This window comes from Strix uralensis, chromosome 4 (genome assembly GCF_047716275.1).
Source record: "Strix uralensis isolate ZFMK-TIS-50842 chromosome 4, bStrUra1, whole genome shotgun sequence".
Lineage (NCBI taxonomy): Eukaryota > Metazoa > Chordata > Aves > Strigiformes > Strigidae > Strix > Strix uralensis.
In genome coordinates, this window is record NC_133975.1 from 53,710,471 (window position 1) to 53,729,106 (window position 18,636).

The window sequence follows — 18,636 nt, forward strand, 5'->3', positions numbered from 1 at the left end:
GGACCAGGGCTGGGACCAGAAGGAATAGACTCATACAACCATGACTGAGATTATTATTTAATGAATAAGGCAGGTTTTAAGTTCTTTGGAGCCTAGATCATCCTTCTCCTCTGTGCTTTTATGGAGTGTTAATTCCCAATAGGAGTTTATGGGAGCTGTTGTGATACAAATAGATAACAGTATCTGATTCTTCTGACCCTCTCTCCCTTCCTTTTTTCCACTTGTCCTGTGTCTTTGCACAGTGAAGATCTTTGTACCAGCTAACCTGAAAGTTTTCTGGGTTAACCTTTTAATTAAATAAGAAGTAATCATGCTCTTCAAGATATTTCCAATTCTTACTACTTATCCATGAAGTTTTTCCATACGTGTTTTGACTGGAGGCCCAGAAGCCACCTACTATTTTCCTTCCAGCCTCTTGAGTAGTTTTCACTAGATATACCATGCTGTTTCCAGGTAGTCTTTAAGACCTCCTCAATCAAAACAGAAGCTGTGTGGAAGTTATGGAAAGAGACAGTACTTTCACCACAAGATTTTCAAAGCCATGTTATCAATGTGCCGTTTGTAGGTTTTTTTTCTTCTGTTTTCCTTCAGAAAAACCATCCACAATGCTGTTCCCTGCTTGAGGTTCCTGATACGACTATCGAAGAATGACCTCTTGAGAGGCTCCATAAATGAGTCATCATTCAGGACCTCTCTCTCCAGCCATCAGTCTCTTGCTGGCAGGACCAAGAGCACTTGTGTTTCATCAGTTTCCACCGGAGAAGCTGTAAGTCTTTTCTTGTTTCTGTGGAGGAAAGTGAGTATAATGTTTCTCTGACTCCCAAAATAAGCTACTCTATAAATACGATTTCAAAATCAGAGAATGGAAAAAAGCGGGGGCGGGGGGGCCTAGCTAAATTCTGGGGGTCATGTGAGGTCATTTCTGCAAAGCCTTTCTGGGAGTTCATGCATGATGATTTCTGATCAGAAGAAGCATCCAGGCCAGCACATCTGCATGGTTCAAATACTTACTAGAATCATAGATGTTCAGGTTAAGTCTTTAATGTGAATTAAAAAGAACCATTGTCAGGCACTCCCCATGTCACCAACCAGTTCCTATAATTCAGTATCTGAGCAGGCTGGAGGACAGGAAAACAGTCTTCCATCCAAAGTTTTCTAACCTATCCAAAAGCTGTCTTATTATTTTAAAGGAAGTCTATTTTCTGTAGGACAAGAAACTTTTTGATTTGTTTCCCTGGATTTTAATGCTGAGGAGTGGTGTTTTGTAAGCAGCATACCTCAAGTTTCAGTAAGGCTGGTGACTTGAGGGAGCTAGAAATAAAATGAACCCCTGGGATTCTTCACAGTCCCTCTCAGCCTGACCTCGCCTGCCTCTCCAAGTTACAAGAAGGCAGCCTTGCCCACAGAGATGCTGGGAAGGCAGCTTCTGGGGAAGCATGGCAGCCATAGCAGGTTCTGAGCTGGGGCTGGCCCTCCCAGGGACCTGAGCTGCTCCACACTCAGCTTGGGCATAAGAAACCTCTCAGAGCAATGGCTGCAGTCAGTAACTTTTCACGAAGGTCTGAATCACTGTTACAGGCTGCGTTGCAAACTCTTGGCTCTCCCCTTGAGCCAGGTGGCAGGGGGCTGAGCAAGGATGGGGCTCAGTTATTTGCATGCTGTAGCCTGCAGGCTGCTGCTTTCAGGGTGCTGTTGCTGAGAGTCAGGCTGTGGAGCTGCATTTCAGTGAGATTGTAACTATGTTGAGTATTTTTGGGAAGACTGGGGTCCTCGATTTGGAAATGGACCACCAGGAAAATCAGCATGAACAGTGCACCATTCTCAAACAAGATAATTTTGTGCTGAATTTTCTGCTGGAGAATGGAACTTGCTCCTTTTGGGTAACAGCACCAGGGAGATTTATGAACTCTTTCATGGCAGACAGACAGTAAAACAAACACACCTGTGCAGAAAATGCACTGTTCACTGGGAAACCAGGCAGTCCCAGCCAATGCTAGCACTGTATCCAGGGTGTTGACAAGAAATTCAGGCCTTCTGGCTGTGAAATCAAAAGAACAAAAGAACCACTTTAAGTACCTGAGGGGAACGCTTACTGCCTAAGCCCTAATGAAACAAAATCTATTCCATTACAAAAGACAGGTTATTTTGCACTCCATGCTGCTGCGACTCTTGCACGTTAACCAGACAGCTGCATCAGGTAGACTTCCAGTTAAAATGACTAATTGCACTTGAATGGGTAGCCTCAGCCATACAGCTTGTGAAGTTGTGAATTGTATGGGAACAAGGATCCTCTTCCACTTTGTGACTGTGTATCACATATCCCAGCAGCACTCCTGGCTATCACTAAACAGCCTATAGGTTATTGTATTACAGACAGGCAATAATAATGATAATTAAAGACCATTAAATCTCTTAAACAGGGAGAATTTTGTCATTCAAAATTAGAAGGTGTTTAAATACCATGCAACGACAAGCTACTTCTGAAGAGAGACTTGGTCTAGAAATGACAAGCTTTTTCTAGTGTTTCATAAAGTATGTGTACCATAAAATTTCTTTTAAATTAAAACAATAAATAGAAGAGTGAGAGGTCTCTCTCAGCCTGGGCAAAGCCTTTTTTAGCATGTTCAGATTTGAGCCCAAGTGAGTTTGAAATGTCTGTGGAGTGTGACACTACTGTGCCACACCACAGCATGAGGATCCCCAAATTTCCTTGCGTAGGCTCTCATAGTCTTTAGGGCATGGGGACCACTTTCATTTTTATCTGGTTGCTGCTATATTAGGGCAAAACACCTTAATGAGAAAGGGAAAAAAGAGTGACTCACTTGGTATGGGGTATGAAATTTAGCATTTGTCTTGGCTCTTGAAGATATAAATAAATGCATAAAAAATTCTGTTGCAGTGTAAATGAAAATGAGATAATCTATCCCGCTGATTTAATTCCATTCACAGACCACTGATTGCACAATGATGCATGAGAGTATCAACTGTGATGATTTCATAAACTGTAAAATACCCAGATTATCCTTGCAATATGAGGTTAGTATATACAACATACCAATATTTTATCATTTTAAAAAAAGTATATTTTGTTTGGGATTGCTTAACAGCTTGAGCAAACAGAGCAGCCACACATATCTGTATCACTCTTGAGACCATGGGGATTACTTGTCTGTTTATGCTTGTGCTTCATTCACTCATTGTAGATAGCACGTGTAAGCAACATGGAAATGTGTTGACATAGTTTAAAACAGGGAGGCTCCTAATTTATTTATTTCCAACCTTTTTTTGCCCCTTTTAATTTTCCTTGACTTAAAGTTTATTCCTAAATTCTCTCCCTATTAATCTTTTGTTTGACATCAAATGAGGTAATTTCAGCTGGATCACCCATCCTGATCCAAGAAGCTTTCTGTTCTTCACTTGGTTTTGGTTCATTGGGGTTAGCAGGTTATTGCATGTGTTTGGTTGCAGTTGCTGTTTAAAGAGAGAGGATAATGTGGATAAGAGTCTCCAGCTTTTGGCACAACTTTGGCTTAGGACTCTCAAATAAAATACCTGCTGTTAGCGATGTGCAGCACTGTGTTGTGCTGAGTTGATGCAGCCAAAAGTAATTGTCCTTGGGGTAACTGACAGCTCAGTGCAGCTGTACAGATTTTAGCTGAAAGAGCAGCTGCTGAAATAAAAGCTAAGCTCAATGACTCTCGCCTGACAGTAGGACTGAGTGAAATTTTGGAATGTTCCAATAAACTATTGATGGGCAGGAATGATATCAGCAATACTGTAAAAGACACAGCTGTTGCTACCAACACTTTCCTCTGTGTGTTGTGTACATGTTAGTGTAGGGAGCCAAGACATTCATGAGTCATATAAAGTTGTATTTACAGTTTGATTCTACAAGGGAGGAGAAATAAACAGGTGGCAATACATAGATGTGTGAGCAAGGTGATTCAGTGGAATTATGCACTAGTTTCCCACTTATGTGGAGCCCTAGCTGTCTATCTACCTACTTATCTATCTATCTGTCTCTAAAAGATGGTGTGGAAAATAGTAGAATGATCTCATCATTGATACTCAATCAAAAAGTCACCACAAAGTTAGGGATGATGGATGGCCTCTGTCCAAGCCTGTAAATGGAACGGCATGGTTGCAATGTCACAGTTGTGCTCCATTACTGGCATGCTCTTAGAAAATTAGTGCAGAGCCCACCCATTGCCTCCCATTCACTAATGACAGTTCAGAGAAGAAGTAAGCTCATGGGGCTTGAGAAGCCCTGGGTATCTGGGGTATCCAGCTAGAATGTATACAAATGTAGTTTTGGACCTGTCCATGTCCACACTTTTGTACCAACTGATGGTCACACAGAATGTCATAAGCCATATTAAACAGAAACAAGACTATATGTTGTGGTCAACATGGTGAAGGGAAGGGATGCCATCCAGAGGGACCTTGACAGGCAGGCCCGTGCAAACCTCATGAAGTTCAACAAGGCCAAGTGCAAGGTCCTGCACATGGGTCGAGGCAATCCCAAGCACAAATACAGGCTGGGTGATGAGTGGATTGAGAGCAGCCCTGTGGAGAAGGACTTGGGGGTGTTGGTGGATAAAAACTGAATGTGAGCCAGCAATGTGCACACGCAGCACAGAAATCCAACCATATCCTGGGCTGCATCAAAAGAAGTGTGACTAGCAGGTCATGGGAGATGATTCTCATTCTCTACTCCACTCTTGTAAGACCCCACCAGCAGTACTGCATTCAGCTCTGGGGCCCCCAACATAAGAAGCACATGGATCTATTGGTGTGAGTCCAGAGGAGGGCCAGGAAGATGATCAGGGGGCTGGAGCACTTCCCTTATGAGGACAGGCTGAGAGAGTTGGGGTGGTTCAGCCTGGAGAAGAGAAGGCACTGGGGAGATCTTATAGCAACCTCCCAGTACTTAAAGGGGGCCTACAAAAAAACTAGAGAGGGACTTTTTAGAAGGGTGTGTAGGGATAGGACAAGGGGTAATGGCTTTAAACTGAAAGAGGGTAGACTTACATTAGATGTAAGGAAGAAATCCTTCACTGTGAGGATGCTGAGACACTGGTACAGGTTGCCCAGAGAGGTTGTGGCTGCCCCCTCCCTGGAAGTGTTCAAGGCCAGGTTGGACGGGGCTTTGAGCAACCTGGTCTAGTGGAAGGTGTCCCTGCCCATGGCAGGGGGGTTGGAACTAGATGATCTTTCAGGTCCCTTCCAACCGAAACCATTCTGTGATTCTGTGATATTTGCTCCTATCTTTAGACCTTAGGTGCTATGCAGCTATAAACATTAGCACAAACAATGAGATAAAAAAGGGTGAAAAACATCCTGGTGAAAAGAGATTAAATAATTTTACATTATTTCAAATTTTTTTTGGTTCAGAAAAATAGTCCAGGGTAAGTGACAAATTAAAATTCAAGCCTCTCTTTAGGGACGTTTTGAGTGTGAGACCTGTGTTAGAACAGCTTTAGTTTTCTGTAAGTGTGCACGGTTTCTGCTAGAGTTTGAGAACTTCTAGAATTTGAGAAGAGATGTAACTGTCTGAAATCCTTCATCATTTGTGATTAGACCTGGAGTGATGTAGAGCTTGACCCTGTAGAGCCAGCTCATAAGAAACTGCAGCCTCGCCGAAGTCATTCTTTCTCAACAAATATGAGACAGGAGAAGAGAGACCTACTCCCAAAGCCTTGGAGCTGCAATGCAGCAACTGCAGAAAAGGTAAGGAAAAAAGTCTCTGCTGGGGACTCTCCATTTCAGTGTTAATCTTGCTACAGTGCATCAACTCTGGAATAATAATTCAGCCTTTATACCCATCTGTTTCATCTGTCAGCTTGCTTTATACTGATTCCGATGTCCTCTTCATTCTTGCTCTTATGTCTTTTTTGTGACTAATGAGAATTCCAATAATGCCTTATTAACTTTTTTCACTGATATGTTGCCTGTTTTTTGAAAGGCAGCATCAGCTTATATCTCTAAAGTTGCATTAAAGCACAGTCAGTAGCATCAAATGTAAGAAGTTGACTTCTTTGCCTGTTTATCTACCCCAGCTCTGGTTCCTCACATCCTGACCCTTGTGTCTACGTTGTGGCAGTCTCATTTTGTTACAGAGTCAGGGCTGCAAAACAGAGTTTGACAGGATAGAAGCCACCCTTTTTCTTCTTTTCAGTGTACATTAAAATGTTTTATTTTTGTTGAGGGGGAAGACGAGAAAGAAACTCCCATTTCTCCCTAAGGGTGGGAGAGTCTGGCAGCTGCCACCCTTCCCTCACTGAAAGAGGAGACAGTGAGTACTCAGCACATCTTCTGTGGATGCATCATGCTCATTGCCCAAACCGCTAAGGTTTGGTGTCATGCTGTTCAGGAGCACCCCATTCCCTGAGGAACTGCTGAGGATGGGAGCAGTAGGTCACATGTGAGTCAACTTCTGCCAGAATTGTACCACCATTTTCAAAACAAGTATTTGTATGGGTGACACAATGTCAAACATATATCAGTGCTGCATTTTCAAGACAAGACAGACATAAGCTTACAATCCACTGTCTGTGCCTGGATTGAGTAACACCCACTTTTTGATGGAGGCACCCTTTCAGGGGCTTCCTCTAGTGCGTGTAAGCAAACACCCACACCTTGGGCAGCTACAGCATCTGCTTCCGTCCCTTGTGCTCCCTTCCAGCTCTGAGGGTAATTGTCTAGAGACAGTGCAGTTTAAAGCAGGAGCTGTTCTGGAAATTTCCAACCATCCGATGACCCAGTTCCTGCATGCGTCTGCCCTGTCTTCTTTCATGTGTCTCCTTAAGATCAAGTCCTGAGAAACCTTGGTCATTTCCTGTAACTATTGTGAATAATACTGATGGAAAAACAATGGCTTCCAGTGGGGTGTCAGGCAACATGGGCTCAAATCTACTACCCATCTCCGCTGCCCTCCATGAGTAGCCCAGTGTGTCCAAGGATGTAGGCAAGTGGTAAAGACAAGACATTGTCTCCAGGTTCTGGAGAACCACCAGCTTTAGGTCTCACAGGGAAGGAGAAGGAAAATAAATCTGAAGTGGTCTGCATAAAAGTGTTCAGTAATTAAATAAATATTCCTGTATTCTGAAATTTAGCGACAAGAAGGCTCAGACACTATACTTTGAAAGACATCTGTTAGATTATTTTGATAAATAACCTTTAAACAGAGTACCTTCATGCTGAGGCTTTCAGTGGTGTTCAGTGAGGTGTGTGGAGTTTATTCACATTGAATGTTCAAAGCCTCATTTGCTTTGCTTAATATTTTCAGCAAAGATTCCTGTGTGTTGTGAAGGTTCTTTGTGTGTTAGCTAAATGCAACGCATCAGTATTAATTCTATCAGAATAAATATTTATTTGTCAATCTCAGAGCATTTCACTATGAGGCCACCCATTTATCCTTAAAAAAAAAACCCAAATAACCTTAAAGAAACCCCACTGCATTTTTAGATATTTATTTTAAGGTTTTAATGGCATTACTGGATTGTTTATGACTTAATTCCAATTACAACACTTCCAAAAATGCTCAGTTATGGAAATACAAGTGTGAATTTGGTGCAGAGTCACCTAACTTATTGATTTAACAAAATATAATTTTTTTTAGGAAAAGAATCTTACACTTCCTTTGTTTTCTTTAAGATGACCATCTCAACAACATCTGAAAAAATTATGTACCTCTGAATTCTTTTCACTGACTGAGATCAAGACTACTTAATGCACAGTTGCAGATGGGTTGTCAAAAAAGAAAAGGCATCCCTCAAGTGAGAAAAAAAAAAAAGCCGATCACTGTCCTGGGCTTGGTGTATCCCAGAGCATAAAAACACACGTGACTGTTTTCTGGGTTGCCACAAAGCTCTGATCCAGCCCCATGACTTACTGCAGTCAGTTAGGATGGTAACAGACTTGATGTAGACTGACACCTGGAAACCTGGCATGGCAGTGAAGAGGCCTTTTTGGAAGCATTAAAATGCAGTATTAAAATGTATTATGAGGATAAGCTAGGTTTGGATACTTGATTTCAAAGGAGAGTTACCAAGTGTTCTCTGTCCATCCAGGTTTTGTGTCAAGCGAATTATCAGGTTGAAAACTATTAAAAAAACCTTGCAAGTGGTGTCCTGCCTAAGCCATATCCAGAAGAAACCCATCCTTCTGCTGCAGTGAAAACACTTGATGCAGGGAAGAATGGGTTTGGGTTTGGTTTTTTTCATTCTATTGTTATCTTTGATGTGGAAGAACCGACTTTTCTTCTCTGTCAGGCCGATTTAAACCTTTTTTTAATACCTTGTGCTTCCATCCACTTGAATAGGTACAACAGCTGGAGAAATTGTTATTGATAGGGATTGGTGAACAATTCCTGCTTGTTGGAGTAGAATTACACAATGCTTCAGTATCTGCCAGTATCTAATTTTAAACCCAGACTGACAGAGGGGGAGAAAGAGACACTAAAACTTCTAAATTATTTTTTTTAAATAACAAAATTTGGGTGAAAAACAAATGAGTTTGGTTTTTTGTCTGTAAAATCAGACTAGACTTATGCTATGTAATAACATACTCTGCCAAACTACTTTCTAAGACTGAGATGATGACCCCTAAATCTTAAAAAATAAAAACCAAAACCCAAAAAAGCCCCACCTTCCCTTTTTGGTTTAAGGAACCATTTAGTTTGTCAGTATAAAGGCAGTATCACAGGCCATGGACTAGGTGGAGACAGAGGGGAGGCAAGATTACAGCCCCTGTTGGGCTGTAATCATGCTGGAAATGGATCTAACATTTTTAAAAGTTATTTCAGCTTCAGCACCAAACCCCTATAAATCCATGGGAATTACACGCCTGAGTGCTTCAAGAAGACTAAAGTTGAATTAATGATGACTAGAACAGGAATATCTGCAATAGAGATAAAATTTTACAAAACTATTACGGGAAGCTCAAGCTATGAAGATACTCAGTGTAGCTAATTAATATTTTTGCAGTCATATTAAGAGAAATAAATAGAACTATAACTCTGAAAGAGGCTTTATAGCAATTTGAGTAAAGCTTAGTCGTACTCTGAATTCCATTAGGTTTCAAGAGAATTCACATAGTAATGAACTTAAAACTGCATTTTACTTTAAATGTTGATTTTCACCGAGGAAGGAGGGACTTCTAACTTCTCTCTGTATCTGGCACAGTGATACCGTAACTGTCTTTTTCTAAAGCAAGCCAAAATTGATCACTCATGCCTTCTGTTGCCAGTGTATTTAAATATTAACTAACGCTTTCAAAGCTTACTTAGTTTACTCTGGATTTGCATACTGTGCATGAAGAGTTATGGAAAGGTCACAGGGGAGTTGCCATCAGAGCTAAGTTAGAAATTAGAGTTCTCTCAAAATAGGCAGATGGGAAATGATTAGAAGAACAAAATTACAGTCACTGTTTTTCCCTTCTTTGTTGATGGAAGTACTGTCTAACCTATGAATGCAAAGCCACCAACTGCCCTGAGGCAGTACCAGGAGCCATCTGGGGACACCATAATAGAGATAGTCACAAGGATGATGAAACTTTAGGCAAATAAAGAATACAATGTTCTAGAGTCTCACCTGAGATCTCTTCCATAAGAGAGACAGAAGTACAATTATCCAGTACCTTGAGATGTGTTAAAAATGGAGAAATCTTTTTTTAAACATAAAGTAGGTCAGATATAAGAATGAGCTTTTCTTTGCTTCTTTTTTTCTTTTTGGTCTCTGCTGATATTTGAGCATGTCTTCTTTTGCTTCATTTGACATCCTGCTTTCCAAGCTGTAGATGTTAACACATCATGATTTTCCCTTTGTAGTCAATGATTCAACTGTTTAGAAAACATGACTGGTGGGTCAAATAGCGACTAGTTGTAGTGACTATCTCAAATACTGGTTTCCATAGTCATATGCTGTATGACAACACTAAAGCTTATGTCTCTGCTCCAGGTTTCACTCTCCTCCAGCTGTCTGGAGAAGGTGCTTGTGCAGTCAGCCCTACACAGTCCCCCTGCAACACGTGTGACCAGCTCCCCAAAAGCAGCTTCTCTGCCTGTTGGTTTAAATAGCAGCAGTGTCAGTAAAGGAGGAGACTCAGATACTTCACAGATGGCAACTCTAGAAAGTCAAGTTAATGGAATCCTGGGCTCTATTGTTAGCAATATGGTCCCTCGCATCATCATCATTCCTACCTCAGAGACCAACCTATTTCAAGAGGAACTTGAAGAGGAGGAGAATGAATTATCCCACTTTCATAACAAAAAGGGAAATCTGCTGGACTTGGAAGGGCTTAGCTCATCCACAGAGTTCCTTGAAGCTGTTGAGAAATTTCTGTCATAAGTTTGTCAAAAGAAAAATTTCCGGTAGTTATTTTCTTGGCATCTTCTCCACTTTATTATACCAAATATCCAAAGCCTTGTAGGTTAGATCATCAGACTTTTTGTATGTTTATACAGTAGTCACTAGGCAGCCTTCAGATTTATCTTTGTCCAGACCAGCTCAGGCATGGAAACAGGCTTTCTTTCAGATTGTGCTGCAGGAAATGAGCAGTGGAAGATCTGGCAGCATGATCGAGTGGCAACAGTCAAGTTGTCCGCCTGCTTTATTGGACCCTGAATTGTAACCACAGATGGAGGTGCCAGCAGAAGATAAAATGACTGAGCAAGAGCAGGGGCAGCTGCTGAATGTTTCTGCTACCTGCTCATGAAACAACATTTCTGTTTTGGTAGCTCTCCTCTGGATGGTGATGGGAAGTGCCACGAGACCATGGCTTCCACCAGCCCCAGCAGTAACACAGATGGCTAGATAATCTGAACTATCGTTTAATCAAATTATTTTTCAGCATTGGTTTTGTTTTGCTTTGTTTTTTAAATAGGCAGCTTGCTAAATGTAAATAAACAAACTGATGGTGTAACTGGGAAGTGACTGCTTGCTTTTAAAGTTTAGTGCTAGAAGTCTGGATTTTACCTTAGCATTAGCATGATCACCTGAATGTCAAAATGCATAGTGCCATGTGCTAAAACATACACTACTACCTGTAGAAGCATTTAGAGCACCTTCAGAGTTACAGCCTTGATTAAATACGTATGGATCCTAATGAGTCTGTGATTAAAAGGGTGAACGTTCACAGCTGGCTTGACAAGTCATTGATAAAAACAAAGCTGGCTGCTATATTTCACTTGTTTCTTCAGAGGAGATTCTTCTCCTTTCCTCCTCTAAAAGGGCCCAGGGGATGTCTTCTCCTACAGGTCACTTACAGGGGTTCTTCAGAGTGGGTAAAACATCATCTCGGAGAGAAAACTCCACAATACTGTGGTGTTTGCTACAGGATCTGCAGTCACATCTGTGGTTACTGATTGTGCTTATTTTATCTGTGCTTCACATTATGGCTCAGGCTCACAAGACCCTCCTAGCATTTTATTCCTAACTGCATTCTTCCTTTCATTATTCATTTTCCCTTTTTATAACATGTCCTCCACATCCTCCCTTTCAGTCTCTGACTTTAAAATGTAGACAAGTTGAACTATGTGGTTCTCCACATAGTATCAGTATATCTTAGTAGAAAGCAGGCATTTCTCTGGATATAACAGTGCAAACATTTGGTCCAGTGAGTCTGGTAGCATTCAAACATCTAACAAGAGAGTGAGAGTTTATGTTCATAGTCTCAGTTTATTCCCTTGACTGTACCCTAGATTGTGCAGTCATCACTGAGAGCATTTCCAAGTTTTGTGTATGCACTGGCTGGTTTTGAGGAGTAATTTCTCTCTTCCTGATGCAAAAAGCAGATGGAAAGATGGAAAGCATAGAAGTATTTTTTAAAATTGTTTCTTTATTACAAAGGAAGATAACACAAATCTTGTTTGCAACTAGCTAGACAGGAACACCGCTGAAGAACAAACTAAAACCCAAAGCAGCACAAGAGAGAGAGGAATGTCCCCAAACTCGCAGATCTGAGGCTTTGCAGAGTGTCAGCACAGCAGACCTTAGAGACGACTGAAACACTTGATTTTGGTATAGGCTGTGCTCTTTTTAGGAAAAAAAAACACTGGTGGGTTACAGAGGTGACTGCTGAGACAGGCTGCCTAGTGCAATGCTGGCACTCGTAATGCTGCTATTATTTGAGGTACTCTGCTGTCTAGACACCCTCATCAAAAATGAGGCCAACATACCTCCTTACCTCATAGAGAAGAGGGGAAGAGGGTGGTGGAGCCACATCAAGCGTGTGGTTGTCTGTGTACAGCCCTGTTGTGTGGTGCCGGGGGCCAGGGCTCAGCTGGGGCAGCACCATGCTGCAGTACCCACAGCTGGGCTGCTAAAGGCTGTGCCCACCACCTGCTAGGTTTTTTGCCGGGGCTAGGAATCATGCCAAGGTCATCTACAACCAGCTCAGCATTTCCAAAGGCAATTCCTCCATTTGAAGACCTGTGTAGTGAGCAGGCAGTGTGGGGCAGCTGCTGTGGACTGGGACAGAGATGTGCTCGCCTGCAGACCCTCAGTGCCAGGCTTTCATCCAGTGCATGGTTTTAGCCACAATGAACAATCAAATGTTAATTAAATACAACGTTTATGGAAAATGGGGGATGCTTAATCCTAGGCTAAACATACTGCCCTGCCATCTCCGATTCTTTTCATTTTATTGCTGAACCTGTCATCTCTGATCTGTTTTTTTTTTCCTATATCAACTGACCCTACCTCTTCTTGCATTTAATATGCTCAGCTGCTGTATCTCCTTTCTTCTCAAGCCAGATGTTGGGAAGCAAGTGTTCTTATAAGGCTTCCAAGCCTTATACCTGACTTTTACTGTTGTAATTACTCTAAATAACAATAAGAAAATGTATTTGGTGTTCCAAGATAGAAAAACATGCCCTGGAGCAGATTTTGCACTCAGATGTTGATAGTAAGACTGTAGGCAGGATATTGCCGCAGTTTCTGACAGAATGAAGAAAGTAAGACCTAAAGTAACAGTCAACAAATTCCTCTGTATCCAGACAAAGTTTTGCATTCTCCTTGTTAGCCTACAAGATGCTTTCCAGTGATCTCTTGCATATGTGCTGGTACTTATAAAGTGTCTCAGAAAGCTAGTGGACTTGAGGTATGTGCAAAGAAGTGTTTCACTTTTATACTGTTAATGCTATATAGTATTAGTACCATTGCTTCTAAAGCTAATGTCAAGATTACTGTTTACTTCAACTGATGTGGGCTAGAATGCCAAATGAGATAGCAGTAGGGAGATAAAACATGAAGTTGTATGAAATATCAGATAGACTTATTACTTTCATTGTGAGATTTTTGCAGAAACATCAGTCACAGAGTGAGTCTTAAATTGACTACCACAATGCAGAAGAATTTTGCAAACTTCTCTGTTACCACATTAGAATAGATAGCACATAAAAATGTACAATATTGACTGTTGCTTCCCATTTCAAGATGAATGTATTAGTTCACTCAAATGGAATAAAAAATTCTTAGGAGTTACACTAAACTATCCATTGTTTGTTTTTCTTATTTAATCATTAATTTCAGGAGCCAGGAGGAGGAACAAAAAAGTTGGGTCAAAGCTTTTGAAACCTGTGCTCTGATCCAGTGAATACTAAGGTACATAACTTTATTTACATGAGCAGCTCCTTTCAAGTCATTTAGACTGCTCACGTGCAACTAAGCACTTGCGTACTTCAGTGCACAGAATCTAAAATTAGACCTCACTGACTTGGTAAAATATGAAGTTGCTCAGCAACTTTCGAAATACAGTGACTTCAACTGGGACGTCAGGAATCAGGTGAACAAAATTGAAAAAAATTAACTAAAGTGAATACATTAGAACTGTGACAGCAGTCTTTGATCTTTGTCCTAAATCTGAATGACAGTTAACCAGCAATCATTTATTTCTGCTAAATCTTTGTATAGCAGTTATAGGATATGTTCCAGTTTTCATGAGTAACAGAAAATTCAGACCACAACTGTAAACATTTTCTTTATCAATGGACAATGAATTTATTTTTTATAGTTAAATCAATGATTAGATAAAGGTTTCAAATAATAAGAAAAAAATTACTTGCTTGGATCTTAATGAATCTTGCTGCCTTGGGCTGGTATGAAGTAGGACCTAATACCACTTTCTTCCAGAAAGCTCATTCAGTTCCCAGACATCCATCTATTTCACTCCTTTCAGGAGACACCCCCAAACAAGAAAACTCTTCCACTCCGCTGTCTGGAAAATGTTTATGTTGTGATGTGCAAGACTGGAAAATACTGAGAGGCAAGTACACTCTTTTTCAATTTCCTTGCTCTTCCCCCCCCCCTCTTTTTTTACAGCAGCTCTTTACTGATTCCCTGTGTAGGTTATCCTTGCTATTTTCTGTCTGGTTCTTTCACATATAGATGAAAGCCATGCAAGGTAGTGGGGAGCTGGAAACTTAGGTGTGTATTTTGCAGTGTTTTAAGTGTGGACTCCTTTCTCACATGGTAGTAGATCAAAAGTGGCCATAGTGCTTTGGTTCAGCAAGTGCCTGTACCAGATAACTGTAGGATGAACTTGGACAAGGTGGAAGCAGCTGAGATGCAGCTGTCCCTCCTGGCTCATCTCAACACAAGCTGATGATTATTTCTTGCTTTGCACCTCATCCATAGCCTCAGTCTATATATCAATGTTCTGTCTGCACACCTTGAATGGACAAGTATTTAACTAAGTTGAGAGTTTCATGCTGGGATGCCTTTGTTGTGCCTGTCACCTTTACCTGTGTATTAACACACACTATGGCTTACTAAGAATTTGGATGTCTGTTCATATATTTTACTTGCTTTATGATGTGTCTGGGTTGCACTCATGTCTGTACTCCGCTTGTTCTTGTTAGTGCTACAGGTGGTAGCAGGACATGAAAAGTTAACTGCAAAATGTCAAAGTCAGGTATAAATCCACCATTATTAATTCTCCCTGTGCCAGTGTGGGAATATATCTGCATGCCAACAATCCTGGTCCCAATTCTTCATGGTAAAATTTCCAAAGAGAAAATTTCTGTAGGGGATAGAGTCTTATACAATACATTGACATTTTTATTCTGAAACATTTTTACTCTTTATTTGTGGTTATGTATCATGTAGACATTTTTATTTAAAAGGTCAGATGTGTTCTTCACCTTAAAGCAAAGCCTCAGAAGACCCTTGTCATCTTCAGGACCTTGTGCTGGACTGAATAAGCCAAAGACATAGGCAGTCACACGTGAGGAGATGGGCTGCTGCCTTTACTAATAGTGCATAGTCCTTAGGGTGAGGCACCCTATCCCTTTCCCTCTGTGCCGAGGAGCAGGTCTGATCCCCATGGGACAGTCAGACATGTGCTAGTGGGTCATGTGAAAATGTTATTTTCTAGAAATTTATAGGGAATTAAGTGTAGGTAGATTTTCATGGGGACAGCAGAAGATGCCTCCCTAGATTTTCTCCTTGCCAAATTTCAGGTTCCTTTCCACTGTAAGCAGGTGGTAAAGCTCTTCAGAGGAACAGATGGATGTATTTAATGTTAACAACTAATTTTCCACCATCCATGGAAACAAATGATCTTTATTTCCTGAGATGGAGAAAAAAAAATCCAGCCCAGAGCAGACTACAAGTGTGGAAAATGTGAACACATTCAAGTTTGGTAAATGTAAAACAAATGAAAACAGCAGCTTATAGTGGAAAAAAAGAAAGACCAGGGAAAGCCTCCATCCCCTGCCAGACGCAGGAGGGAACATGGCAACAAGTAATGAGGAAAAGGCTGAGGTGCTTAATGCCTTCTTTGCCTCAGTCTTTAATAACAAGACTAGTTGTACTGAGGGAATCCAGCCTCCTCAGCTAGAAGAGGACTGGTAGAATGACCCACCCTCACAATCCAGGAGAAGACAGTCAGTGACCTGCTGCATCACATAGACACGCACAAGTCTATGGGACCGGATGGGATACACCCGAGGGTGCTGAAGGAGCTGGCTGGGGTGCTCGCCAAGCTGCTTTCCATCATTTACCAGCAGTCCTGGCTGAGCGGGGAGGTCCCGACAGATTGGAAACTGGCCAATGTGACGGCCATCTATAAGAAGGGTCAGAAGGATGATCCGGGAAATTACAGGCCTGTCAGCTTGACTTCGGTGCCTGGGAAGCTGATGGAGCAGCTCATCCTGAGTACCATCACACAGCACATGCGGGACACCCAGATGATCAGGCCCAGGCAGCATGGGTTTATGAAAAGCAGGTCCTGCTTGACAAACCTGATCTCCTTCTATGACAGGGCGACCTGCTTATTGGATGAGGGAAAGGCTGTGGATGTTGTCTACCTTGACTTTAGTAAGGCCTTTGACACCGTTTCCCACAGCATTCTCCTAGCAAAACTGGCTGCTCGTGGCTTGGATGGGCACACGCTTTGCTGGGTAAAAAACTGGCTGGAGGGCCGGGCCCAAAGAGTTGTGGTGAACGGAGTTAAATCCAGTTGGTGGCCGGTCATGAGTGGTGTCCCCCAGGGCTCAGTTTTGGGGCCACTCCTGTTTAACATCTTTATTGATGATCTAGACGAGGGGATCGAGTGCACCCTCAGTAAGTTTGCAGATGACACCAAGTTGGGTGGGAGTATTGATTGGCTCGAGGGTAAGGAGGCTCTGCAGAGAGATCTGGACAGGCTGGAGCAATGGGCTAAGGCCAACTGTAGGAGTTTCAATAAGGCCAAATGCCAGGTGCTGCAATTCGACCACAACAACCCCCAGCAGCACTACAGGCTTGGGGAGGAGTGGCTGGAGAGCTGCCAGTCAGAGAGGGACCTGGGGGTGTTGATTGACAGCCAGCTGAACACGAGCCAGCAGTGTGCCCAGGTGGCCAAGAAGGCCAATGGTATCCTGGCTTGCATTAGAAATAGCGTGGCCAGCAGGGACAGGGAAGTGATCTTACCCCTGTACTCGGCACTGGTGAGGCCGCACCTCGATGACTGTGTTCAGTTTTGGGCCCCTCACTACAAAAAGGACATTGAATTACTCGAGCATGTCCAAAGAAGGGCAACAAAGCTGGTGAAGGGTCTGGAGCACATGTGGTACGAGGAGCGGCTGAGGGAACTGGGGCTGTTTAGTCTGGAGAAGAGGAGGCTGAGGGGAGACCTCATCGCCCTCTACAACTACCTGAGAGGAGGTTGCAGAGAGCTGGGGATGAGTCTCTTTAACCAAGTAACAAGCGATAGGACAAGAGGTAATGGCCTCAAATTGCGCCAGAGAATGTTTAGACTGGATATTAGGAAGTATTTCTTTACAGAACGGGTTGTTAGGTGTTGGAATGGGCTGCCCAGGGCAGTGGTGGAGTCCCCATCCCTGGAGGTGTTTAAGAGTCGGGTTGACATAGCGCTAAGGGATATGGTGTAGTTGAGAATGGTCAGTGTTAGGTCAATGGTTGGACTAGATGATCTTCAAGGTCTTTTCCAACCTAGATGATTCTGATTCTGTGAAAAAAAAAAATTGTTGAGCCACCAGGAGTGCAGCAAAATGGCCAACTCTATTTTCATAAAAGATGTAAAAAGCTTTATCCAACCAATTAATACACCCAGATCATTTTGTCTAACCCCATCTACAGACAACCCAACATAAATGAACTCAGAACCACCAGCTGCTTTGTCACACTTGGGTTGCTGTCACCAGACTCGACCATCTGGGCAGCAGCATGTGGAGGAAAGGGGAATGAAAAGTTTCTCTTACAAGACTGAACTTCATTTACCTTGTTAAACCCAGCAGAAAAAGACTGAGGGGGATATGGCTGCTATCTTCACATGTGTCTGGGGAGGAAAACAGGCTGTACAAGTGAAGTGTCAATTTTGGCACAGGAAAAAATTAGCATAAACTGTCTGTAATTAATGTATTCTGAAAATTACATGGGGTTTTAAGTGTTGGAGGGGTTTTTTTGAGCCTAGGGTATGTGCATTGTGGGGACACAAAACTTCTTATACTGCTTTATACTGAGGTCAAGCCTTGTACAAGTGGTGCCATTCAGCCAGCTGTAGCCTCAGTGGCAGCCGTCAGTGGCCAGTCTCAGACACCAATTGCTTCAGTAGGATAATAATTTTTTTAAAAGTGCAAATACCTGCAGATAAAAATGTCTTGATATGATTAATTTGTTGATGGTTTTCAATAGGCTGAGGTTGTTTTGAGTCTCAGTGCATGGGTGACTGTCAGGAGAGTGCACAAGGCAGGATTCTCACTGAAGAAATGCAGCAAATTTCCTGATGATGTACAGCCATCAAGCAAACAACTGCTTCCGATTTGCTGAGGGGAAAATTTGCCAAGCAACCGATAGGATCTCTGTCATCCTTTTTGCAAACTTTAGTGGAAAAATTGCCTTTCTCCTAAGGTATTTTGCAATGTGGAAATAACTTGAGCTTCAGCTGTCTGGAAGGGCCGAGCCTGCATTTCCCTCCTTGCCATTGCACTGCCTAATATCCACATGCTTTTCTGGGGCTGGGAGTTGAACTTGTTTGGCTTCTCCTCCTGGCCCCAAATTGCGTTTATAATCTCAGTATAGCTTAAGATCTTGTTTTACAGCATCAGAGAGTCCAGCAGCAAGTGCCGAACCCCTGACAGGCCCCTAGGGCTCTCCGCTACACGCCTTATCCTCCCAGCTTTTAGTCTACCAG

The 18,636-nt window shown here is 42.3% G+C and overlaps 1 protein-coding gene across 1 annotated transcript in view; it reads left to right on the plus strand.

Annotated features, from left to right (window-relative positions):
- Positions 1 to 13,409, plus strand: part of LOC141942790 (melanopsin-like) — a 38,606-nt gene extending 25,197 nt beyond the window's left edge. The window contains exons 8-11 of the mRNA XM_074866760.1: positions 592 to 766; positions 2,950 to 3,036; positions 5,581 to 5,730; positions 9,960 to 13,409. Of these exons, the coding sequence (XP_074722861.1) occupies positions 592 to 766; positions 2,950 to 3,036; positions 5,581 to 5,730; positions 9,960 to 10,349 (802 nt within the window). The 3' untranslated portion in view covers positions 10,350 to 13,409. The remainder of the gene's footprint in view (positions 1 to 591; positions 767 to 2,949; positions 3,037 to 5,580; positions 5,731 to 9,959) is intronic.
- The last annotated feature ends 5,227 nt before the right edge of the window (positions 13,410 to 18,636 follow it).